The following is an 18718-nucleotide window of genomic DNA, read 5'->3' on the forward strand; positions in this document are numbered from 1 at the left end:
TCCTCATGCCGAGCGCGCCGCATACCCTGCGGACCGCCGATATGGGGTTCCCCGAGCGATAAGAGGCCCTGCACTTCGTCCGGCGTATCGGTTTCATAGCCGGACGAGTCAGCGGAGGCGGCCCGCTTGGCGGGCGGAGAGTCGGGCGACGGCGAGCGCGACTGGCGCGAGGGCCCGCTGCCGCGCGCGGACAGCGCGTTCTTGTCAACGAGACGGGGTCCAGCATCGGCACGGCCCCTGGCACCGCGGCCCTTGCCGCGCTGCTGCTGCCCACCACGCTTCCTTGCCCGGGTTAGGGACAGTGAAGGAGCAGCCACGCACTCCGCCGCCGCTGGGCGGCGGCGGCACGCGCGCGGCGGCGGTCGGGCCCGCAGGCGCGGCGGGCTGGCCACCCGCGGTGGCACCCTGCGGCTGCGATGCGGCTGCGGCGGCGTACGTCTTGGACGCCGGCTCCGCGGCTGGCGGCGCGGCGGCAGGGGCTGGCGGCGCCGCAGGGCTCGCGCTCGCGTGCGGCTCCGTGGCCTGCGCCTGCCGCTCGTGGCGGACAGCGCGCTCGAGCTGGGAGTGCGGGTGAAGCTGGACGACGACCGTTCTGCGTCGTGGTGAAGGAGACCGAGTACGGCGCTTCGCCGTCGTTCTTCTCCTCCGCGTAGACGAGGCGTAGTCGCACACCTGTCGTTGGTGTTCAGTGAATGTGCACTCAGTGCACCGCTTTCTCTCTGAGGGAGGGTGTAGAGGATGTAGAGTGTTCAGTGTAGAGCGCTGTAGAGCTGTAGAGATGTAGAGCGCTCTGGAGCGCTGTAGAGCTATAGAGCTCTACATCCGCCGCGTGACGAAGCGCCTGCGTTGTAGAGCGATGTAGAGGCGCTCTACAACGTGAAGTCTCTACAACAAACTCTACATCATAAGCGGCGAACGAGGCACGGTCGCTCTCCGACATGAGGCGCGTTGCACTTGCCAGTGCTGCCCTGGCCTTCTGTCTGCCCGCCCAATGGGTGGCAGGTGCCTCTGCTGCTGTGGCATGCCTCACGGCTGCGACTGGCCGGCGCCTCGGCGCGTCAGCTCGGCTCGGCGTAGCAATAGTGGCCAGCGCAACTCGCCTGGACTCAACGCTCAGCCAGGAGCTCCCGCACGCGCTGGCGCGAGTCATGGCGCATGCAACGCGCAGCAATGCTCGCCTCGCCTCGCGCAAATGCGACCGTCCCTCGCAGCCGACAGTCCACCGCCTGCTAAAGAAGCACAGCGACGAATGCGGCGCCGGCGACGCATGGCAGGCTGGTCATGACGCAGTTATAGGGTGTTGTGTGCCGTCAGAGTGACTCTCTGTGTGTCAGGGGTAGTCAGGGCCGTCCATCAGAGCTCCAGTAAGCTCGGAGACACCCCATTAGTGCGACTCGGCCTCTTTGAGTCACTGCCTTCCTGGCGGTTTGGCTGTAGAGCCTCTACAACAAAGAAGAAGAGAGACTCTCTCTCACACACACAACAAACTCTACAACAAAATCGTGCTCTACATCGCTCTACAAACAACGCAGGCGCCTCGTCACGCGGCGGATGTAGAGCTCTAAAGCTCTACAGCGCTCCAGAGCGCTCTACATCTCTACAGCTCTACCTACAGGCTCTACACTCTACATCCTCTACACCCTCCCCTTGGAGCACTTGGAGTGCAGTCATTAACCGCACATCCAGGGCCAGGGAGCTAAGAAGCGCACCCAGCGGGCCGGATGATTGGCATCGGGTTGCGGGCAAGAGAGCCCTAGCCCCGGGGGTGCGCGTTCGCAGGGAAAAGGGCCGTAAAGTAAACACGGGTCTCCGAGGGTTGGTTCCGTGTACCGGGTTTCCCCTTAACTTCAGAACGCCCCCTCTACTCGGAGCTAGTAGACATGACACTGTACACCACGCACGTACACAGGTCCTCACTCAGCATCCCGTCCGTCCCACAGGGTTCCACCGCCCGACTTCCCGGGGCTCCGGTTCTCCCTGATTCGCTCTTTTATTCGCCAGCCGAGCGTCGCCTGACGGCCGCTGTAGCCGTGTCTGATGTCTCTTCTTTGGTCGAGGTCTCGCCTCCGCTTCACCTCCGACTGTGGTACTGCCTCGCGAGGCTTCTCTTTGTGACTCTGTCCCTTGCCGCCGGCGCGCGCGCGCAAGTTCGTTTTGCGCGTGGGCGCGCTCGGCTCAGGCACAGCTACTTGATCTCTCCACGCGCGCTGCCCGCCTGTGCAGCGAGCGCCATGCAGCGGCTCCTTGGCACGCTCATGTTTGTCAGCGTTCTGCTGCTCGCGGGCATGATCCTACTCGCACACGGCACGCTCGCAAATGGCTCGCACGACGCTCAGCAGGATGCGGTCGCACACCACCTGACCCGCATCCAGTCGGCGCAGACGCGCATCGAGAAAAAGCTCCACGATGTGGAGGACCAACTGGCGGTTGCCACCTCCGCCGCTGCCACCTCCGCCGCTGCCACCTCCGCCGCTGCCACCTCCGCCGCTGCCGCCTCCGCCGCTGCCACCACTGCCGCCGCCGCCTCAAAGTCGGACGCTGACGATTGCCCCGGCCGGGTTCCCTTCCACGGCCTGCTCACCTGCCAGGGCAGCGTCTATCAGCAGTGGCAGGCGCGCATCATGTACTTTCACTGGAAGAAGCAGGCGGCCGCCGCGGGCCCGTGCGGCGACATGGGCGGCTTCACGCGGCTGGTCGCCTCGGAGGGCGGCAAGCCGGACGGGCTCGAGGGTGAGATCCCGTCCGTGTTCGTGCCCCAGCTCCCCGCGTCGGTCATCGAGTCGCACTTCCACTTCGGGGTGCTCAACCGACCCGAGTCGGTCCGGCAGCTGCTCGCCTCCCCCGCCCTGCTGCGGCAGATCACCTCCGACTTCGTCCTCGTCCTCGAGACGGACCACGTGCTGATGCAGCCCATACCCAACCTCGCCACCCGAACCACGCCCGCCGCCTTCACCTTCGGCTACATGCACGCGCATGCGAGCCAGGAGCGGGACCACCGCCGCCCTCGTCACCCGCCGCCCTCGTCACCCGCCGCCCTCGTCACCGCCGCCCTCGCCACCGCCGCAGGACTGGGTGATCCAGCGCTACTGGCCGGAGGGCTCGTCCGCCTCCCTCGACCCGGTCGGCCCCTCGCCGCTGCTCATCCACCTCGACCAGCTCCGCGCCATCGCGCCGCGCTGGCTCAACTCTCCGCTCGCGCTGCGCCTAAGTAGTCGTTAATTAATGGTTAATGAGCAAATTACAGGCTCAACTTTTCGCTCGGGCTGCGCTCGAACGCTGACGCGGAGCGGGTGATGCAGGGCTGGGTGCAGGAGATGTGGGGCTACTCGATCGCCGCCGCCTCGCTCGGCGTCAAGCACCGGCTCGTGCGAAACTTCCAGGTCGAGAGAGGTGCGGCGACACCAGTCCTCGATCCGGCGAGTGACTCCTCCAGCCCAACCCTCCAGGTCGAGTACGGCGCGAGCGCCGGCCGCATCCCGCCCGAGTTCCCGACTCTCTCCTACATCTTCCACTACACGTGCGGCCCGCCCCGGCCCTCCGCACACAGCGACCCTCTCCCGCACCTCCCAAGCTGCCGCCTCCCGCCGGACGGCGCGAGCAGGTACGGGATCGAGTACACGCTGCAAGGCCGGCCGCAGGGCGTGATGCAGATCGGCGCGCGACTTAGCCGAGACGCAGCCGAGACGCAGCCGAGATGCAGCCGAGACGCAGCCGAGACGCAGCCGAGACGCAGCCGAGATGTAGCCGAGACACAGGCGAGATGTAGCCGAGACACAGGCGAGATGTAGCCGAGATGTAGCCGCCGCAGGGCGTGATGGCTCGCGCCTTCCTCCTGCCCATCGAGGGGGAGACCGCGCCGCCACGTAGGCGAGTGGTCGCTCGACAAGCGGCACTACGGCGCCGACCACCCGCCCCGCGGCCTGCAGCTGCCTCCCGACGGCGCCAACGCGGCCGCGTTTTGGCTCACGCGCGCGTGGAACGAGGCGAGCGCCGGGATACCGGCCTGGCCCGACTCGCACTCGATGGGCACCGTGGGGTGGCGGCGCAACAAGCCGACCGCCGATGAGCTCGCCGCCTCGCCTCTCGCGCGGCGGGTGGAGGGTTCGCGCTGGAGCTGGAGTGGCGTGGCGGGCTTCGAGTTCGCGCGGGGCGGCGAGCTGGTCACGCCGTGGGGCAAGGGCGTGTGGGGGCTGGTGAGCAAGGCGGCGGGCGGCGCCGACGACCCGAGCAAGGATGCGCAGGTCAAGGCGTGCGCCGACTGCCTCTTCGCCGATTTCGCCAACGCCAACCACAACGTGCGCTTCTCCTGGGACGCCGACCCGCCAACCTTTCGGTCGGTCCGCGTGGGGGACCTCCAGGAGGTGGCCGGCAAATGGCTAGGCGGGGGAGGGCCCGCGGCGTGAGGCTTTTGCGTGTGTGAGACTGTGACAGCATGTGTGTGACATTGCTCCTCTTCAACTTCATCGTCGTCCGCCCGTAGCCGTTGCCACGGCTACCAGACAAAAACACAGAGAGACACAACTCAACAGCACCGACTGAGATGTGAGAAAGCCGGAGTTTGGCGCCAAAAAACCGCCAACCCCGCTACTCGGCCTGCAAAAAGACAAAAAGTTTTTCCGGAAAAAGTGCAACCATGAACCAAAAACGCGCTAGCCGTCGAGAACACGTAGCGTCATCACGTAGCGCTTCTTTATCTTTTTGGTGTACCTGTGGTAGTGCCAGTGGCAGAAAGAAAGAAAACGGACAAGCCAAGGGAGGGATGGGAGGACGGCACGCCGCGGCACAAGGGATTTTAAGTGCCAGTGGCGTGTGAACCAGAAAAGTGCCAGTGTGTGGCGTGTGAAAGAAAGAAAAGAAAGAAAACAGACAACCCAAGGGAGGGATGGGAGGACGGCACGCCGCCACCACACAGGGATTTTAAGGAGAGGAGTGTGGTGCGCTAGCCGTCGCCCACCCTAGGGAGTCTGCCTCTTCCTATCTCTTTTCGCAGTCTCTCGCCGATTCTCGCTGCAACCTTCATGCCACCTCGCGGCCGTCCCATTCTCGTCGTTCTCTCCCTTGTCACTTCCTCCGTCGCGTCATTCTCTTCCGCCTCGTCCTGCGCCGCCGCCGCCTGCCGTTCCCTTGTTCTCTCGGCTTCTTTCGCCTTTCGGCGCAGCTCCGCCCTCCTTGCTGCATATCCTGGCCCCTCGAGTCTATCGAGCTCCCCTCGCGCAAGGACCACATTTCTGACTCCCACTCCGATCATTTGCCTACAGGTCATGTTGTTGCTCAGGTCCACTCTCTCTTCGAAGACTCGTGCCTCTACGGATGATGCCGGCGCTGGGGTCCCCTTCGGATGCATCGTGACATCTGACAACTGAATTTCCACTGGTTCGTCCTCCTCGGAGTCATCTTCCCCGTCCTCCTTCCGTTCGGCTCTTCGCTCGGTACGTTCGGTGTGGCTCACCCTCCATGCCGTGAACAGGCGCTTTATCCACCCTATATTCTTCTCTCGTTCCTCTGCCCGTGCCTTGGTCTTGTCGTTGTTTCGCACCCATGTCTGTATGGCAATCGAGGCTGCCTTCCCCACTACCTGTAGTTCACTCGTCACCTCTCCCGCGAGCTCCCTTCTCTTTCTTTCGGGTATGGAGTCCGTGAGTGCGGGTAGCGTGCAGGCAATCACGGGCGCTATTTTGTCGTACTCCTCTTCGGCGAGCGCTCCAAATCTAGACCCTTTCGCTTTTAAGGAGGCTGCCCTCGCTCGTCTCAGGAATGTGGCGGTGTCTTTTGAGTCCGGCGCCTCCCGTTCAACTCTTGCTGTCGCCCTCGCTGTGTGTTTGTCGAGCTTCCGCATGAAGTGACGCGCCTCTTCCTTATTTCCAACGCAGTTGCCGCTCAGTATGTGCGCCAACGACGCCTGTGGTGGCTCACTGTCTTCTTGTTTCCAGTCGTCCCAGTCTTTCAGCTCCCCGCGTGTGAACGAGACTAGTCAATTTTGGTTTGCCCTCTTTTTGGACAGCCCTCGCAGCGCGCCCGCCCCGGCCGCTTCGCCGCCCGCCAGCCTGGCTTAACCCCGTCGCCAATGCTCCCGCGGAGGAGGGCGGGATCAAGTTACGCTCACGTCGAGACGGCCGATGTCGCGCTTCCGCTGTGCCAGGAGCGGTCACGGATCATCGCTCAGCGCATCCAGTTCTCGCGGCAGTGGACATGCCTCTTCACCGTGGCCATCGTGCTGAACGGCATCTTGCTGCTCTGGACTGTCCTCGAGGCCACCACCGAGGTTGGAGACGTTGTCGACCCGCCCGTAAAACGCGCCGTCTTTTGCGCCTTTGACTCGGTCGTGACCGCCTTTGTCCTCGCCGAGGTGAGTCTGAACTGGATGACGCAAGGTGCCGCCATTTTTTGCAGCCAGTGCTCCAACTGGGTGGACGGCTTTGTCGCGGCCCTCAGCATGGCGGCTCTTGGGATGGCGTTGGCCGGCCCTGCTGCCAAGCTCGAGGAGGATGAGGAAGTCGAGGCGGTCGTGATGCTTGTGCGGTACGTGGCGCAGCTACTGCGGCTAGGGGTGGTGGTGCGGAGTGCCAGGAGGCAAGCGCGCAAGAATCGGCTGGACGTCGACCTGACCTTTGTCGAGATCGACCCACTCTCAGACGAGGAGCCGCTGCGGGACGGCATGCCGGCCTCCGCCAGGCGGGCGCTGCAGAGGCCGATGGGGATGGCCGGTATCCAGCAGTATCCCGCAGCGTGCAGTATGAAGAAGAGCCGCTCGATGCCCTCGCTTCCGTCGCCACGGCAGCTGCAGGCGTTTTGGAGGCCCGGACCAGCTCAGCGTCGGGAGGCCACCGGCGGAGGGAATCACGTCTCTGAGCCCTCACCTACCTCGCCCACGTCAGAGGTCGCCTCAGACCTGTTCGCTCGACCCACCCTCGACCCGCCTCAGACATGGCGTAGAGATCCCGTCAACCCTGCTGCGCGCGATGACTAGCGCGATCATGAGACCGATGTCTCTCTCGCTAGCGGGCGGGGACCTGTTCCTTTTTACCCATCTCTCCTCTCGTACCCTCGACGGTGTCGCGCTGTCGGTGAGGCGTCCGCGTTTTTTTATTTGTACGTGTTTAGGATCTCTCGCTAGCGGTCGCGCCTCCCAGACACTCGCCGTCCTTGCCACTCTGGCAGCCGACGGCTCGAGGGAGGAGCGAGAGCGGCAAGGAGCGGGACGGGTGGGCGGCAGCGAGGGCGAGAGCGCAGCGGCCCGGCGAGCAGATGCGCGCGCTCACCGTGTGCACGTACCGCTTCTGCCTCTCTCCGAGCGTCTTCGAGCCGAGCCGCATGCCGAGCCAGCGCGCCACGTACGCCTCGTGGCAAGCGGCGCGGGCCAGCTCAACCGGCGGCCCCGCTGGCGACGCGCCCGCGCGAGGCACGCTCTCGACGGCGAGGGCGCGCGCCTCGGTCTGCCGCAGCTCGCCCGTGTGCAGCTCGCGGACCGCCGTCTCGATGCCGAGCTCCGCGTGCAACGCCTACCCGCTGCGGCGGCCGCGCTAAGGGCGCCGGCGTGAGGAGGGTCTCCTCCGGAGGGGGAGAGCGCCACGCTCAGCGCGGCGACAGCCCGCAGCGCCTCCCAGCAAGAGCCGTCGTCGGTCCACACCTCGCTCGCGCAAAAGTGCGGCCCGCCCTCGCCCTGCCCGCCGGCGGGCGGCTCGACCACGAAAGCATACCGGAGCGGCAGCTGCGCCTCCTGCACCCACTGCGCCGCGTGGAGCGCGCCGAGGGGCCCGCCCGCCCGCTCGTCGGGGGGGAGGCACGCCTGGGGAGGGGGAGGGGGGCGGGGAGCGGGGCGGGGAGTGAGGCGCCCGCCGTCGGGCTGACGGGCCGAAGCCTGCATTGCCCTCGCCTGGTCGCAGCCCGGCCAGCCCGCGTTCACGCTTCCCGCGGCCTCCGCCTCGCCCCGCTCGCTCCGAAGCCGCCGCAGCTTCTGCGTGACTCCGGCAGGCGCGCGCGTCGGCCACGGCAGCAGCGTGTACCCGGACCGGTCCGCCGTCGCGAGCGCCTGCGTTAGCATCATTGTTGTTGTGGTTGTGGTTGTGATTGCTTCTGTTCTTGCGCGCCTGCGTCAGCATGGCGTACTGCGAAAGCAGCGCCGCACCGCAGAGCCGCCACTGGCCGCCAGGCGAGGGCTCGGCCCAGCCGCTCTCGACCATCGCCCGGCACGTCGCGTCGTGGAGATGGCGCTCGTTGTTGCGTGCTGGACCGACCGCCTCCGCCGCCTCCGCCGCCTCCGCCGCCCCAGCGGCCGCGCCACCCTGCAGCGCGAGAAGCTCGGGCCGGACGGGAGCCTGCTCGTGCACGAGAGCACCCACGCGGCAGGTGGCCCGGTGCAGCTCGCCCCGGAGCGCGCGCTCCTCCTGCTCGAGAGGGTTGAGTCGGTCGGCCAACTCTCGCTTCGCTCGCGCCGCCGCAGCTCGCGTCTCGCTGCTCGAGCCAGGAGCCCTGGCGGCGGTGGCCGCAGAGGCAGCCTCTGCGCCCGCCTCAGACCGCACGGCGCGGATCCGCTGCAGCTGCTCACGCCACCGGCTGTCCAGGTCGACAACGGCGGTGACCGCGTCGACGCTGGCGCCGCGCCGGCGCTGTGACTCGCGCGCGACGTCCGGATCGCCACCCGCGTCGACTCGAAAGGCATTGAGGTCGAGCATATAATGCGTATTGTATATGCCGTGAATGACCTGGCGCGACGCCTCGCTTCGCCCGAGATCGTCGCGGCGTGTGAGCGCCCTCCCAGGCCGCCTGCTGGTCTCGAGCGCGGCTGGCGCACGCCTCGGCCTCCGCCGCACCCCACCGCGTGGCGGAAACGAGCCGCGGCGCCACGGAAGAAAGCGTGCATGAGAGTCCGTTACGCAAAAGCATGCCGACTTGCACTCTTTCGTGCCACTCGCTCGCGGGTGCGCGGGGCATGGCCTCCCGCGCGGCTCGCGCTCACTCGGCCTGCCTCCGCCTCACGGCTGGCTGAACACGCCATGGGTCCGCCTGGTGCGGCGCTGCTCGCTCGCTGCGCTGCAGAAAGCTGCGAGAAGCAGGGTGGCCTCCTGAGCTTGAGCATGGCGCAGCGCGGCTGCTGGTGCTCGAGGGCGGCCGTGCAGTGGCGTGAGGGCCTGATTGGTGGTGACCTCGTGCTGCTTCAGCGTGCGCAGCATGCTCCCTCACCCGGTGCTGAGACATGCTGGTGGGCGACTGGCGCCAGCTTCTCAGTGCTGTCCCTGGCGTTGTGCAGCATGTCGCAATACTCCTGCTGCGCTGACCGGCGCGCGGGGCGCGTCGTGCCGCGAGTGGAGCGAGAGGCTCGAGGCGCGCGGCTGTCGGTCAACCCTGCGGCGCATGCGCGCCGCCAAGGCTGCTCGACAGGCGACTGGCATTGTGGCGACGCGGTCGCCGTTACTCCAACTTTGCTTTGCCGATCAAAAGCGCCCGTCCTTTGCTTTTTAGCCGCCGAAATTTAGCTGGCTGTTTTTTCTTTATAGGCGTCTGCAACTTCCAAGCTGCGTATTCTTCTTGTAGGTACTCCGTGGGGGCAGTATGTATTCTTGTAAGATGTGCGTATTCTCGTCTCACTGGCTCCGAGTAGAAAAAGAAAGAAACATGTTCCGTGTCCACTAGCTCCGAGTAGAGGGGGCGTTCTGCAGTTAAGGGGAAACCCGGTACACGGAGCCCTCTCGGAGACCCGTGTTTACTTTACAGCCCTTGCCCTGCGAATGCGCACCCCCCCTAGCTAGGGGTCAGGGCTCTCTAGCCCGTAGCCCGATGCCGATCATCCGGCTCGCTGGGTGCGCTTCTCAGCTCCCCGGCCCTGGATGTGAGGTTAATGACTGCACTCCAAGTGCTCCAAGTGCGTGCGCCTGAAGACGTGGTGTCGCTCGCAGCTGCACGGTCTGTGTGTCGCTCGTGCGTGTCGTCATCATCTGTCCAGCGTCCACCCATACCGCGTTGGTGTCCAGTCCGAGCCTGGCTGTTCTTCACCTTTCTACCTACCTACCTACCTGCACGGTGATCCTGGCTGCCCAAGCACTGTGAGCCGACCGCATATATGTATTCTAAAAAACGACGTGGAATATTCGCCACAAGCAGGAGCGGCGGTAGAGCGTGGCGTCGGCGGCGCAGCGTGTCCTCCGCGACGTCGTCGTCGACGACTCGGACGCACGCGTCTCGGAGCGATGCGGAAGATGCGGGAGAGGAGACGGGAGCGGCCAGCGGAGCTAGCAGCGACGAAAGCGAGGGCGGAGATGTTGCGAGCGGTTCTGCCTCAAGCGAGGATGACATGCTCGCTCTGTCCGAGTATATACGTGTACCCACGGGTCGAGCCTAGTGTCTAATAAATAAATAAATAAAACGGGCACGCCAAACGAGGGGTGGGAGAAGGACAGGGTCCCCACCTGCACGAGCAGGATCTTGTAAGGACGATCAGGGACACAGGGGAACGGGAGCGGGGAGCGCATCGCGACACGGAGGGGGGCTGGGCAGGGTTCACCCACACGACAGTGTCTATCTATCTATCTATCTAGCGTGGGCGTTTTTTCTTATATCTCTACGTCATGGACCTCGCCGAAGCACAGGCTGCCGCCTCCTCGGAGGGCCTGGTGCTCGTGCGCTGCGCTGGCTGCGCAAGTGGGTTCAAGGGTGTTTACGCGAATGGAGGCGGATATCGAGGCTGCTACCAGGACCAGAGTTCCAGGCCAAGGGGCACAAGGAAGCTTCCGACGGTGGGATCCGCCGTCGAAGCCGCGCTCCAGCTCTCGCGGAAGCTCCGCTGGACGGCTGCCTGCACGTGCCGTGTCTGCGCACCGCCGCCGCCGTCACCGGCGGCACGGGACGAGGCCACTGTTGTTGCTGCAGCCACGCAGGCAGGCCTCACGCTCGCAAGCTCGGAGGGTGAGACCGGCTAGAGGGGTGTATACCTCGATACCCGCCTCCATTCGCCGCGCTACACCGTGGACCGAAGGGCTCTCGCTGAGTTTCAACTCGACCAGCCGCCGGTCTCCTTTGTGACAGCTCACGAAGCCGTTTTTGGGTGGCCGAGCAGCTCGGCCCTGAGAGGTCGGCCGACTTTGCGGCGGGCCGTGCCACGTGGTCCCAGGACGAGATGGTCGACGCGTTGCTGCAGACCGCCGATGGCCGGGCCTTTGGCGGCAGGGAGGCAAAGTCTCTCTTCGGTGGCTTCCTCTGTGACTCCTGCGCACGCAAGCCCGCGGGCGAGGGTTGCGGGCTCCTCTTTCGCTCTGCGCACGCGGCGCGCCTCCATGGGCAGCGGAGGAGGCTGCGTGGGAGGGCGACGAGCAGGCCTCGTGGTTTGACATCCACCCTCACCGCGGGCCAGGCGGCCGGTTGATCCCCAGCGGCACCTACCACTGCACGCACCGCACCTCCGACGGCACCTGCTGCGCCTTCGCGCTCGAGGGGATACCTCTGTACGGCAACTTCGAGCACTGCATGTACTACAAGTTCGGGGAGCCGGCGCTCGCCATGACGCGGGAGATGGAGGCCCACGAGAAGTCGCACCTCAAGGAGATGCCACTGACGCGCGAGGAGTGCGACGAGGCCTGCTTCAACCTCACGTGTCAGGGCTACGAGCGCATGTACGAGCTGGAGGTGGCCGACAACGAGTCGGGCTTCGCGGGTGTGTGGGTTCACCGAGCAGGCAAGAAGCGCTACCATGTTGGAGAGGCGTCTGGCACCTTTGCCACCGCGCACGAGGCCGCCCTCGCCCGCGCAAAGGCGCGCACCAAGGCTCGGCAGCAGCAGGCACAACACGAGGTGCGCTCGTCGCGCGAGGCCACTCGCGTGCCCTGAGCGGCCTCGCCGGCAACGCGTGGGGCTTAGCGTCCGTGTACTGTGCCGGCCGGCCGCGTGTCTCAGCGCAAGGGGGTGGGGGTCGGGGAGGCACCACCCTAACCGAGTCTGTCTTTCTAGTCGTGGCCGCCTATTAGCGCCAGTGTGTCCCGACACTCGCGGGGGGAACCTACATCTGTCTATGCCTCCACTCATTGTAACACTCGAGTGCCCGTTCTTTCGTCCCAGGCGCGTGAGGAGAAGCGCAGCGTAGAGAGAAAAACCGCCGTCGCGGAAAACTGTCGCTCCGCTCTCGAGAGAGAAATAATTGGTTTGCTCATCTTCGGTGTGCGTGTGAAAGAAGGATCTGCTTCACGTATTTAGATAGTTTGTTTAGGATTATTTCTTCCTCGTTCAGATCTTGCCCGCCGCCCAATCGGTGAACTTTTACTGTCCCCATCTTAAAGTACGGACGTTGCCAAGAGGGCAGCCGACGAGTGGGGGCACGCTGCGCTCCCACATGACGGCAGAAGGACGCGGCGCGCCCGCCCGACGTCGCCGTCCGACGCACGCCTGCCAGCCGCCACACACGCTCGCAACGCACGCCCTCGCGGTGCGCATCGCCCTGGGCAGTCCCTGGCCCGAGCCCGGCGGCCGACGAGCCGTCGGTGGAGGAGGCACCAGCCTCTGAGGTGGGAGGCGAGGGAGGCCGACGCGCGCCATTGAGGCGGCGGCGACGCAAACCATTGCGCGGGCGGCAGCGGCGCAGCGAAAGCCAACCCGTACAACACGGCCCCCTGGGGCACAGGCACAGCCACTGCGTGCGGTGCCGGCTGGCTGCAGCGCAGCTGCCCCCAGTTGAGCTCGGGGCACAGGTTCTTGCGCTGGGCCTTGCGAGCGGCCCCCGCACGGCCGTACTTGGCGTCCTCCTGATGGAGCGCCTTCAGCAGCTTTTTCCATTCTTTGGTATACAGCGGGTCGTCGCGGACTTCGAGGTGGGATCTCGTTGGCGTCGGGGGAAAGCCGACCGAGCCCCCATCTCGGTGCACCCAGTAGGCGAAGCCAGCCTGTGGCAAGACGTGCTGCGGTGCCACCCTTTCTCTTCCCGCAGCCAGCGGAGCCGTTCCTTAGCCGTCTTATCGGCGGGCCCAGACATCGCGGAGGCGGCCACTGGGACGGCGGAGGCCACCCACGAGGGGGCCGGAGCAGAGCGATCCCGATGGACGGCCGTCCCTAGGTAAACTTACAAGCTCAGAGGACGCACGCACGCACAAACGGCCCGTAACAACGCAATCCGGATGCGGCCCGCTATCTAATAAAGCTCGGGTTTCTTTGCCGCGTTCACTTCTTTAGGACCTGAGGCAGGTTTCTTTGCGTTTGTTTCTTTAGGACTTGTGTTGGTTGCCTTGGGCACGTGAGTGTTGTGTGAGACGGGTTGTAACACTTAGGACTCCGATCCCATCAATACCCAGCGATGTGGTGATGGCGGAAGACACACGCCCGCTCTCGAGGTCTCTCGGAGCAAGCCCCCCCCCCCCCCCGGTCCATCGCTTGGAGCAATCGATTGGACAAGGACCAGGAGACCTCGCCGAAACCCTGGGGTCGGGGCGCGTCTGCGTTAGAAAACACCCGAGTTAGACTTGGCACTTGGAGCACTTGGAGTGCAGTCATCAACCGCACATCCAGGGCCGGGGAGCTAAGAAGCGCACCCAGCGGGCCGGATGATTGGCATCGGGTTGCGGGCAAGAGAGCCCTAGCCCCGGGGGTGCGCGTTCGCAGGGAAAGGGCCGTAAAGTAAACACGGGTTTCCCCTTAACTGCAGAACGCCCCCTCTACTCGGAGCTAACGGACACACAACACTGTACTCCACGTACGTACACGGATACGCCTCATGTGCGCCCGCCCGACTCCGGTCCCAGAGTCCCTTCCTTCGCCTGTCGGGGCGAGCCCTCGGCTCGTCCCTGTCCCTTGCTCGCCTTCCGGGCGTTACCAGACTGCCTCTGCAGTCGTTTCTGATGCCTCTTCCTCGGCTGTGGCCTCGACTCCGCTTCGCCTTCGACTGGTACCGCAGCCTCCGAGAGCGTGTTAACCGTTTTTCTTATCCTAATTCTCATCCTGAGCGTGACTTGCTCCTTGCGAGCCGCCAACCGCCTTGCAGGCCGATCGGTACCGCAATGGCGCCGCTCCGACTTCCTCTTGACCCGCCACCACCACCCTGCATCTTGCCGCAGAAAGGAACAGCGGCCATTCCCGAGCTGTTGCTGCCGCCTCCATACCCGCCGTCGCCGCCCACAATGGACGATCGCGCCATCGGCGGGGCCTGGCACAAGCCCACCGTCGAGCGTACGGCGGAAGCTGCCCGCAATGCGGCTGCGGCCGAGGGCCTCACCCTCGTGCGGGGCGGCACCGGTGCCTCTGGCTTTCTTTGCGTCGTCGCGAGCAAAGGCCTGTACAAGGCGACCTTCATGCGTGAGGACAAACGGATCCACCTCGGAACCTTTGAGTGCGCCGAGGCGGCGTCGCTCGCGGTTGCTCGCAACTTTCCAGAGGTGCTCGCTGAAGCCTCGGCCAAGGCGGCGGCCAAGGCGGCCAAGGAGACTCGTCCAGGCCTGAGCCTGAAGGACGTTGAGCGCACCGCCGCGGCGGAGGGGCTGGTGCTCTGGCGCGACTCACAGTCCAAGACCGGGTTCAAGGGCGTGTACAGAGAGAAGCCGCCCGACCGGAAGAAGGTTCGCTTCAAGGCGGAACTCAGAGGAGAGGGAACCGGCGACCACGTGAGCCGGAAGGTCGGCTACTTTGCGACTGCGCACGAGGCTGCTCTCGCCATCGCGCGCAGGCTCGGCCCGGAGGAGGCTGCGGCGCGTGTCAACGGCCCGAAGCGAAACCAGGCGGGGTGGGTCTGGAAGGCGGCGAACGAGCTGAGCGCGATCGAGGCCATGGCGCAGGCCGCGGAGGAGGGCCTCACCCTGCTGCCAGCGGACGGCAGCGGCTCAAAGTTTTGGGCGGTGAAGCGGACTCCGGCACAGACGGCTCCGCGTTGGCACGTGCAGGTGCCGGTCGGGGTGGCTTACGCGCGCGAGCATCTCGCTGGGACATCGGCCAGCGTGTGCGGCACCCTCCACCTGGGCTCCTTTGCCAGCGAGGAGGCTGGAGCTCTTGCGCTGGCCCGGCGTCTGCGAGACGACTCTCCGCTGCACGCCCACGTGATGGCGCTGCGCAAGCGGCCGCGCGAGCGGCGGGACACCGCGCAAGGGCGGCGTCCCGGGCAGGTGGAATGCGACGGCGCCGAGGTGGACACGAGGCTTTGGTCAGGCGCCTACGAGGCCGGGTGGCGCGTGCGCTCTCCCTCAGCCGCTGCGGCAAAGCGCGGCCATTGGCGCTACGTGAGCCCTGGAGGCATGATCCACCGCACTCGCGCTGCCGCAGCCGTGGCGAGCGAGGATGCGCGCAAGCGCCAGCGGACCGAGCGCAGCGATGATGAGGACAACGCGATGCTGGCCGTTGAGGCTAGCATGGTGGAGGCGTGGAGCGATGATGACGACGAGGCAGAGGTACTGGAGTCCAAGCTGGCGCTCCCGTGCCTGTCTGACGCTCTTGCAGCGCACCTGCTCTACACAATCTCAGCCGCCTGACACCGCTGTGAAAGGCGCTGTCTACCTGCTGCGCAGCGAGTCCGCATGTTCTCTTGCTCTCCTTCCGATTGGCGTTGTCGCTCTGCGCTTTGCGATATGACCGTGTGCGTGGGCGCATAGACACGCGCCCGAAGCACAGATCGAAGCCCCGTGAAGCCCACTACGGGTATCCGATGGAAAGCAGAAAAGGTCATCTGCGCCCCGATAATTTACAAACCGTGTTCAGCTCACACGTCGTAAACACACCTCTCACACTCCACTGCTTTCAGTACGTCAGTGTCGTGAAAAGCGCGACTGCACGGCCTATCCAGTGCGCGCTGAAGGTCTCTGCGTATCTGCTGAACGTACCCGAGCACGGTTTGTCCGAAGGGAGCTCTATCATCAGCACAAAGTTGGTGGAGTGGCCGGTGGTGGAGAGCGTGCCGGCGCGTGTCGTAGTCTTGTAGAGCGGGCACGAGTAGACGCCGGAGGTGGGCGGCTTGCGGTCCACCTCGGGCTTCAACCATAGCATGGGGAAGACCGAGTAGAGCTCCTTTGGCCGGGCCTCGGCCAGCAAGCAGGCGTCCGGGTCCCAGACAGCTCCCTCTAGGAACATACCAAAGACGTAGCAGCCATCCTCGGGCGCCTCCGCCACGCTGTTTGGCTCCTGCGCCATCACGTGGAACGCAAACGAGACGGTGTCGATGGCGACCTTGTGCTTTCGCGCATAGTTCTGCAGCGTCCCCGTCAAGAAGGCCTGCGGGAAGAAGAAGCCAGAGATCCAGTACGCCGGGGGCGGCCCTCCACGGTCCCACGACTGCAAGAACTCGATACGACGCGCCAAGTCGTCGACCCACGCCGCGAGCGGCTTGAGCGAGGGGTATGCCACCTTGGCCCACATCGCCGGGACCTGGTTGCTATAGAGCGACGTCGCCATCGCCTCCAGCTCAGCGCTCATCACGATGAGCCCCTTGAGGGCCTTGAGCAGGTCGGCGAGCGACTTGTTGTACACGCGGATCAGGCGGTTGTAGCGGATGCACTCCTGGGAGAGCACCGTATTCATCGACTGCTCGTACGAGAGCGGGTACCGCGCCGCGATCTCGTCCATCGGAAACGGCTTCAGGTCGCGCGCCTGCAAGCCTGCCGCAACCTCGGCAATCACCTCCTCGCGCGACTTGCCGCCTCCGGTCGACACCTTTGGCTGCAGGGAGAGCATAATGTCGCAGAGCTCCTGCGTCTCGTTCTGCGCGCAGGTGATGTCGGCGTTGGCGTGGAGGCCAAACACGTTGGGGTGAGGGTTCAGCGGGAAGTCGCCGATGCTCTCGAGGTAGCCAGCGACGCTCGTGTCAGCAGGTGACGCGTAGCAATCGCTGCCGGGGGCGAGCATGAAGGTGTCCGACATGATACCCTCGTTGACGATGCTCATCAGCGTCGTGAGGACGCACCGGCGGTCCCAGTCATCGGTGATGCGCCCACCGTAATTGATGTGACCAAAGAGGTTCACCAGCACCTGGTACGGCACCTCGTCGTACTTTGCCAGGTAGGTCTCCAGCTGCAACATGCAGCACTTGAGATCGCCCGCAGTGAACTCGTACCGGATGTTGAAGCCGAGGGCGCCGAAGCGGCGCCGATCCTGCAGCAGAGCGTGGAAGAAGCAGAGGCCGTAGAGGAGCTTCTTGAACTGTGGCGCCTTCGGGTGCGCGTCGAGGTAGGGGTCCGTGATGTTGTTGTACGAACCCTTCATGTTCATCTTGATGCCGCGCGGAGGCTCAATGGTCATCTACCCGACTCGCGGTACGGCACCACTTCGAGCTCCACGCCCTTCCACTCCGCCTCCATCTTGTCCATGGCGGTCTCGATAGCGTACTCCTTGGATGCCGACTCCACCACACAGTCGAACAGCTCCGCCTCTTAAGAAAGAAAGAAAGAAAACAGACAACCCAAGGGAGGGATGGGAGGACGGCACGCCGCCACCACACAGGGATTTTAAGGAGAGGTGTGTGGTGCGCTAGCCGTCGCCCACCCTAGCTCCGCCTCTTCACAACATTAAAAAAAAGCGGGAGAATTTTTTCCCTCTTGGTGCGATGGCCTCCTCAGCTTCCGAGCCCGTGTGCCCGGTACGAGAGAAGGTCGCGGTCCTCTCAGACAAGGTGGTGGACTCCAACCCGTACTCGCGCCTGATGGCTCTGAAGAAGATGGGTGCGCGGCAGCGGCGCCTCGCCAGCAGCGACTGTGACCGTGACTCACCTCACGTTGCACACGGCGCCCGCGCAGGTGTGGTGAAGAACTACGACGAGATCCGACACAAGACGGTGGTGGTGGTTGGCGTGGGTGGTGTCGGCTCAGTCGCCGCCGAGATGCTCGTGCGGTGCGGCGTCGGCAAACTGCTCATCTTTGACTATGACAAGGTCGAGCTCGCAAACATGAACCGGCTCTTCTACACACCCGACCAGTGCGGGCTGAGCAAGGTGGCCGCGGCGAAGAAGTCGCTCTCCTTCATCAACCCGGATGTCGAGATTGAGGACTACAACTACAACATCACGACGATGGACAACTTTGAGCACCTGATGGGGCGCATCTCGAACGGCGCCCTCGGCGGCGGCGCCGTCGACCTCGTGCTCTCGTGCGTCGACAACTTCGCCGCGCGCATGTCCATCAACCAGGCCTGCAACGAGCTCGGGCAGACGTGGTTCGAGTCTGGCGTCTCCGAGGACGCCGTCTCGGGCCACATCCAGCTCCTCAAGCCGGGCGAGCTCGCGTGCTTCGAGTGCGCGCCGCCCCTCATCGTCGCGTCGGGCGAGGACGAGAAGACGCTGAAGCGCGAGGGCGTGTGCGCCGCCTCCCTCCCCACCACCATGGGCATCGTCGCTGGCTTCCTGGTCCAGAACGCGCTCAAGTACCTCCTCGGCTTCGGCGACGTCTCGCGCTACCTCGGCACGCCACCTACCAACCTGCCACGCCACCCACGCCACCCCACACACCCCACGCACCACGCACCACGCACCATGCACCACGCACCACGCACCCCGCCAGCCCCCCGCCAGCCCCCCGCCAGTTTCCCGCCAGCCCCGCCTGCCACGCCACGCGCACCGCGCCTCCCTCGCCGCCCCTCCCCTCGCCGCCTCTCCCCGAGCCGTGCCCCGCACCCGCAGGCTACTCCGCGCTGCGCGACCACTTCCCGACGATGGCACTCCGGCCAAACCCGGACTGCGCCTCCAGCTGGTGCCGCAGGCGCCAGGCCGAGTACGCGGCAAAGGCGCCCGAGCGGGAGGCTGCCGCCGCCGCTGCCGCCGCCGCCGAGGCGGAGGCCG

General features: G+C 65.3%; 9 protein-coding genes across 9 annotated transcripts; 6 read left to right on the forward strand and 3 right to left on the reverse strand.

Moving 5' to 3' along the window:
- The first annotated feature begins 2133 nt into the window (after nucleotides 1-2133).
- On the forward strand, nucleotides 2134-4474 carry EMIHUDRAFT_434753 (hypothetical protein). The gene is made up of 6 exons (XM_005780747.1): nucleotides 2134-2984; nucleotides 3067-3179; nucleotides 3245-3380; nucleotides 3447-3521; nucleotides 3606-3654; nucleotides 3868-4474. Exons 1-6 carry the CDS (start codon nucleotides 2232-2234, stop codon nucleotides 4401-4403), a joined length of 1662 nt encoding a protein of 553 aa, XP_005780804.1. The 5' UTR covers nucleotides 2134-2231; the 3' UTR covers nucleotides 4404-4474.
- Nucleotides 4475-7097: 2623 nt separating this feature from the next.
- On the reverse strand, nucleotides 7098-8672 carry EMIHUDRAFT_99886 (hypothetical protein; the record flags this gene model as incomplete). Its single annotated transcript, XM_005780748.1, has 3 exons — nucleotides 7098-7499; nucleotides 7628-7786; nucleotides 8010-8672. 3 exons carry the CDS (start codon nucleotides 8670-8672, stop codon nucleotides 7098-7100), a joined length of 1224 nt encoding a protein of 407 aa, XP_005780805.1.
- A 321-nt stretch (nucleotides 8673-8993) lies between these two features.
- EMIHUDRAFT_204225 (hypothetical protein) lies at nucleotides 8994-9459 on the forward strand (the record flags this gene model as incomplete). Its single annotated transcript, XM_005780749.1, has 2 exons — nucleotides 8994-9302; nucleotides 9379-9459. 2 exons carry the CDS (start codon nucleotides 8994-8996, stop codon nucleotides 9457-9459), a joined length of 390 nt encoding a protein of 129 aa, XP_005780806.1.
- A 1103-nt stretch (nucleotides 9460-10562) lies between these two features.
- On the forward strand, nucleotides 10563-11817 carry EMIHUDRAFT_204226 (hypothetical protein; the record flags this gene model as incomplete). Its single annotated transcript, XM_005780750.1, has 4 exons — nucleotides 10563-10899; nucleotides 10970-11003; nucleotides 11065-11192; nucleotides 11276-11817. 4 exons carry the CDS (start codon nucleotides 10563-10565, stop codon nucleotides 11815-11817), a joined length of 1041 nt encoding a protein of 346 aa, XP_005780807.1.
- Nucleotides 11818-12257: 440 nt separating this feature from the next.
- Nucleotides 12258-12952, reverse strand: EMIHUDRAFT_204227 (hypothetical protein; the record flags this gene model as incomplete). Its single annotated transcript, XM_005780751.1, has 3 exons — nucleotides 12258-12369; nucleotides 12541-12798; nucleotides 12891-12952. The coding sequence occupies 3 exons, from the start codon at nucleotides 12950-12952 to the stop codon at nucleotides 12258-12260; spliced, it is 432 nt and encodes a 143-aa protein (XP_005780808.1).
- Nucleotides 12953-13935: 983 nt separating this feature from the next.
- On the forward strand, nucleotides 13936-14442 carry EMIHUDRAFT_353403 (hypothetical protein; the record flags this gene model as incomplete). Its single annotated transcript, XM_005780752.1, has 1 exon — nucleotides 13936-14442. A coding segment is annotated over exon 1 (472 nt), but the record flags the coding sequence as incomplete, so codon positions are not given.
- A 365-nt stretch (nucleotides 14443-14807) lies between these two features.
- Nucleotides 14808-15631, forward strand: EMIHUDRAFT_434755 (hypothetical protein). The gene has a single exon (XM_005780753.1). The coding sequence runs from the start codon at nucleotides 15003-15005 to the stop codon at nucleotides 15426-15428; it is 426 nt and encodes a 141-aa protein (XP_005780810.1). The 5' UTR covers nucleotides 14808-15002; the 3' UTR covers nucleotides 15429-15631.
- A 62-nt stretch (nucleotides 15632-15693) lies between these two features.
- On the reverse strand, nucleotides 15694-17187 carry EMIHUDRAFT_99888 (hypothetical protein; the record flags this gene model as incomplete). The annotated part of the gene is made up of 1 exon (XM_005780754.1): nucleotides 15694-17187. One exon carries the CDS (start codon nucleotides 17185-17187, stop codon nucleotides 15694-15696), a length of 1494 nt encoding a protein of 497 aa, XP_005780811.1.
- A 334-nt stretch (nucleotides 17188-17521) lies between these two features.
- Nucleotides 17522-18654, forward strand: EMIHUDRAFT_42963 (hypothetical protein; the record flags this gene model as incomplete). The annotated part of the gene is made up of 3 exons (XM_005780755.1): nucleotides 17522-17606; nucleotides 17682-18325; nucleotides 18541-18654. Coding segments are annotated over 3 exons (843 nt in total), but the record flags the coding sequence as incomplete, so codon positions are not given.
- Nucleotides 18655-18718: the final 64 nt, after the last annotated feature.

Source organism: Emiliania huxleyi (genome assembly GCF_000372725.1).
Source record: "Emiliania huxleyi CCMP1516 chromosome Unknown EMIHUscaffold_21, whole genome shotgun sequence".
NCBI classification, from domain to species: domain Eukaryota; phylum Haptophyta; order Isochrysidales; family Noelaerhabdaceae; genus Emiliania; species Emiliania huxleyi.

What these genes read in the sequence shown, in the direction of transcription:
- EMIHUDRAFT_434753 (XM_005780747.1), top strand. Translation starts at nt 2,232, where the DNA reads ATGCAGCGGCTCCTTGGCACGCTCATGTTTGTCAGCGTTCTGCTGCTC. An exon ending in CGCGCCATCGCGCCGCGCTG is followed by an intron (nt 3,180 to 3,244) that starts GCTCAACTCTCC and finishes AGCAAATTACAG; the next exon opens with GCTCAACTTTTCGCTCGGGC. An exon ending in GCAGGGCGTGATGCAGATCG is followed by an intron (nt 3,655 to 3,867) that starts GCGCGCGACTTA and finishes GCCGCCACGTAG; the next exon opens with GCGAGTGGTCGCTCGACAAG.
- EMIHUDRAFT_434755 (XM_005780753.1), top strand. Translation starts at nt 15,003, where the DNA reads ATGGCGCTGCGCAAGCGGCCGCGCGAGCGGCGGGACACCGCGCAAGGG.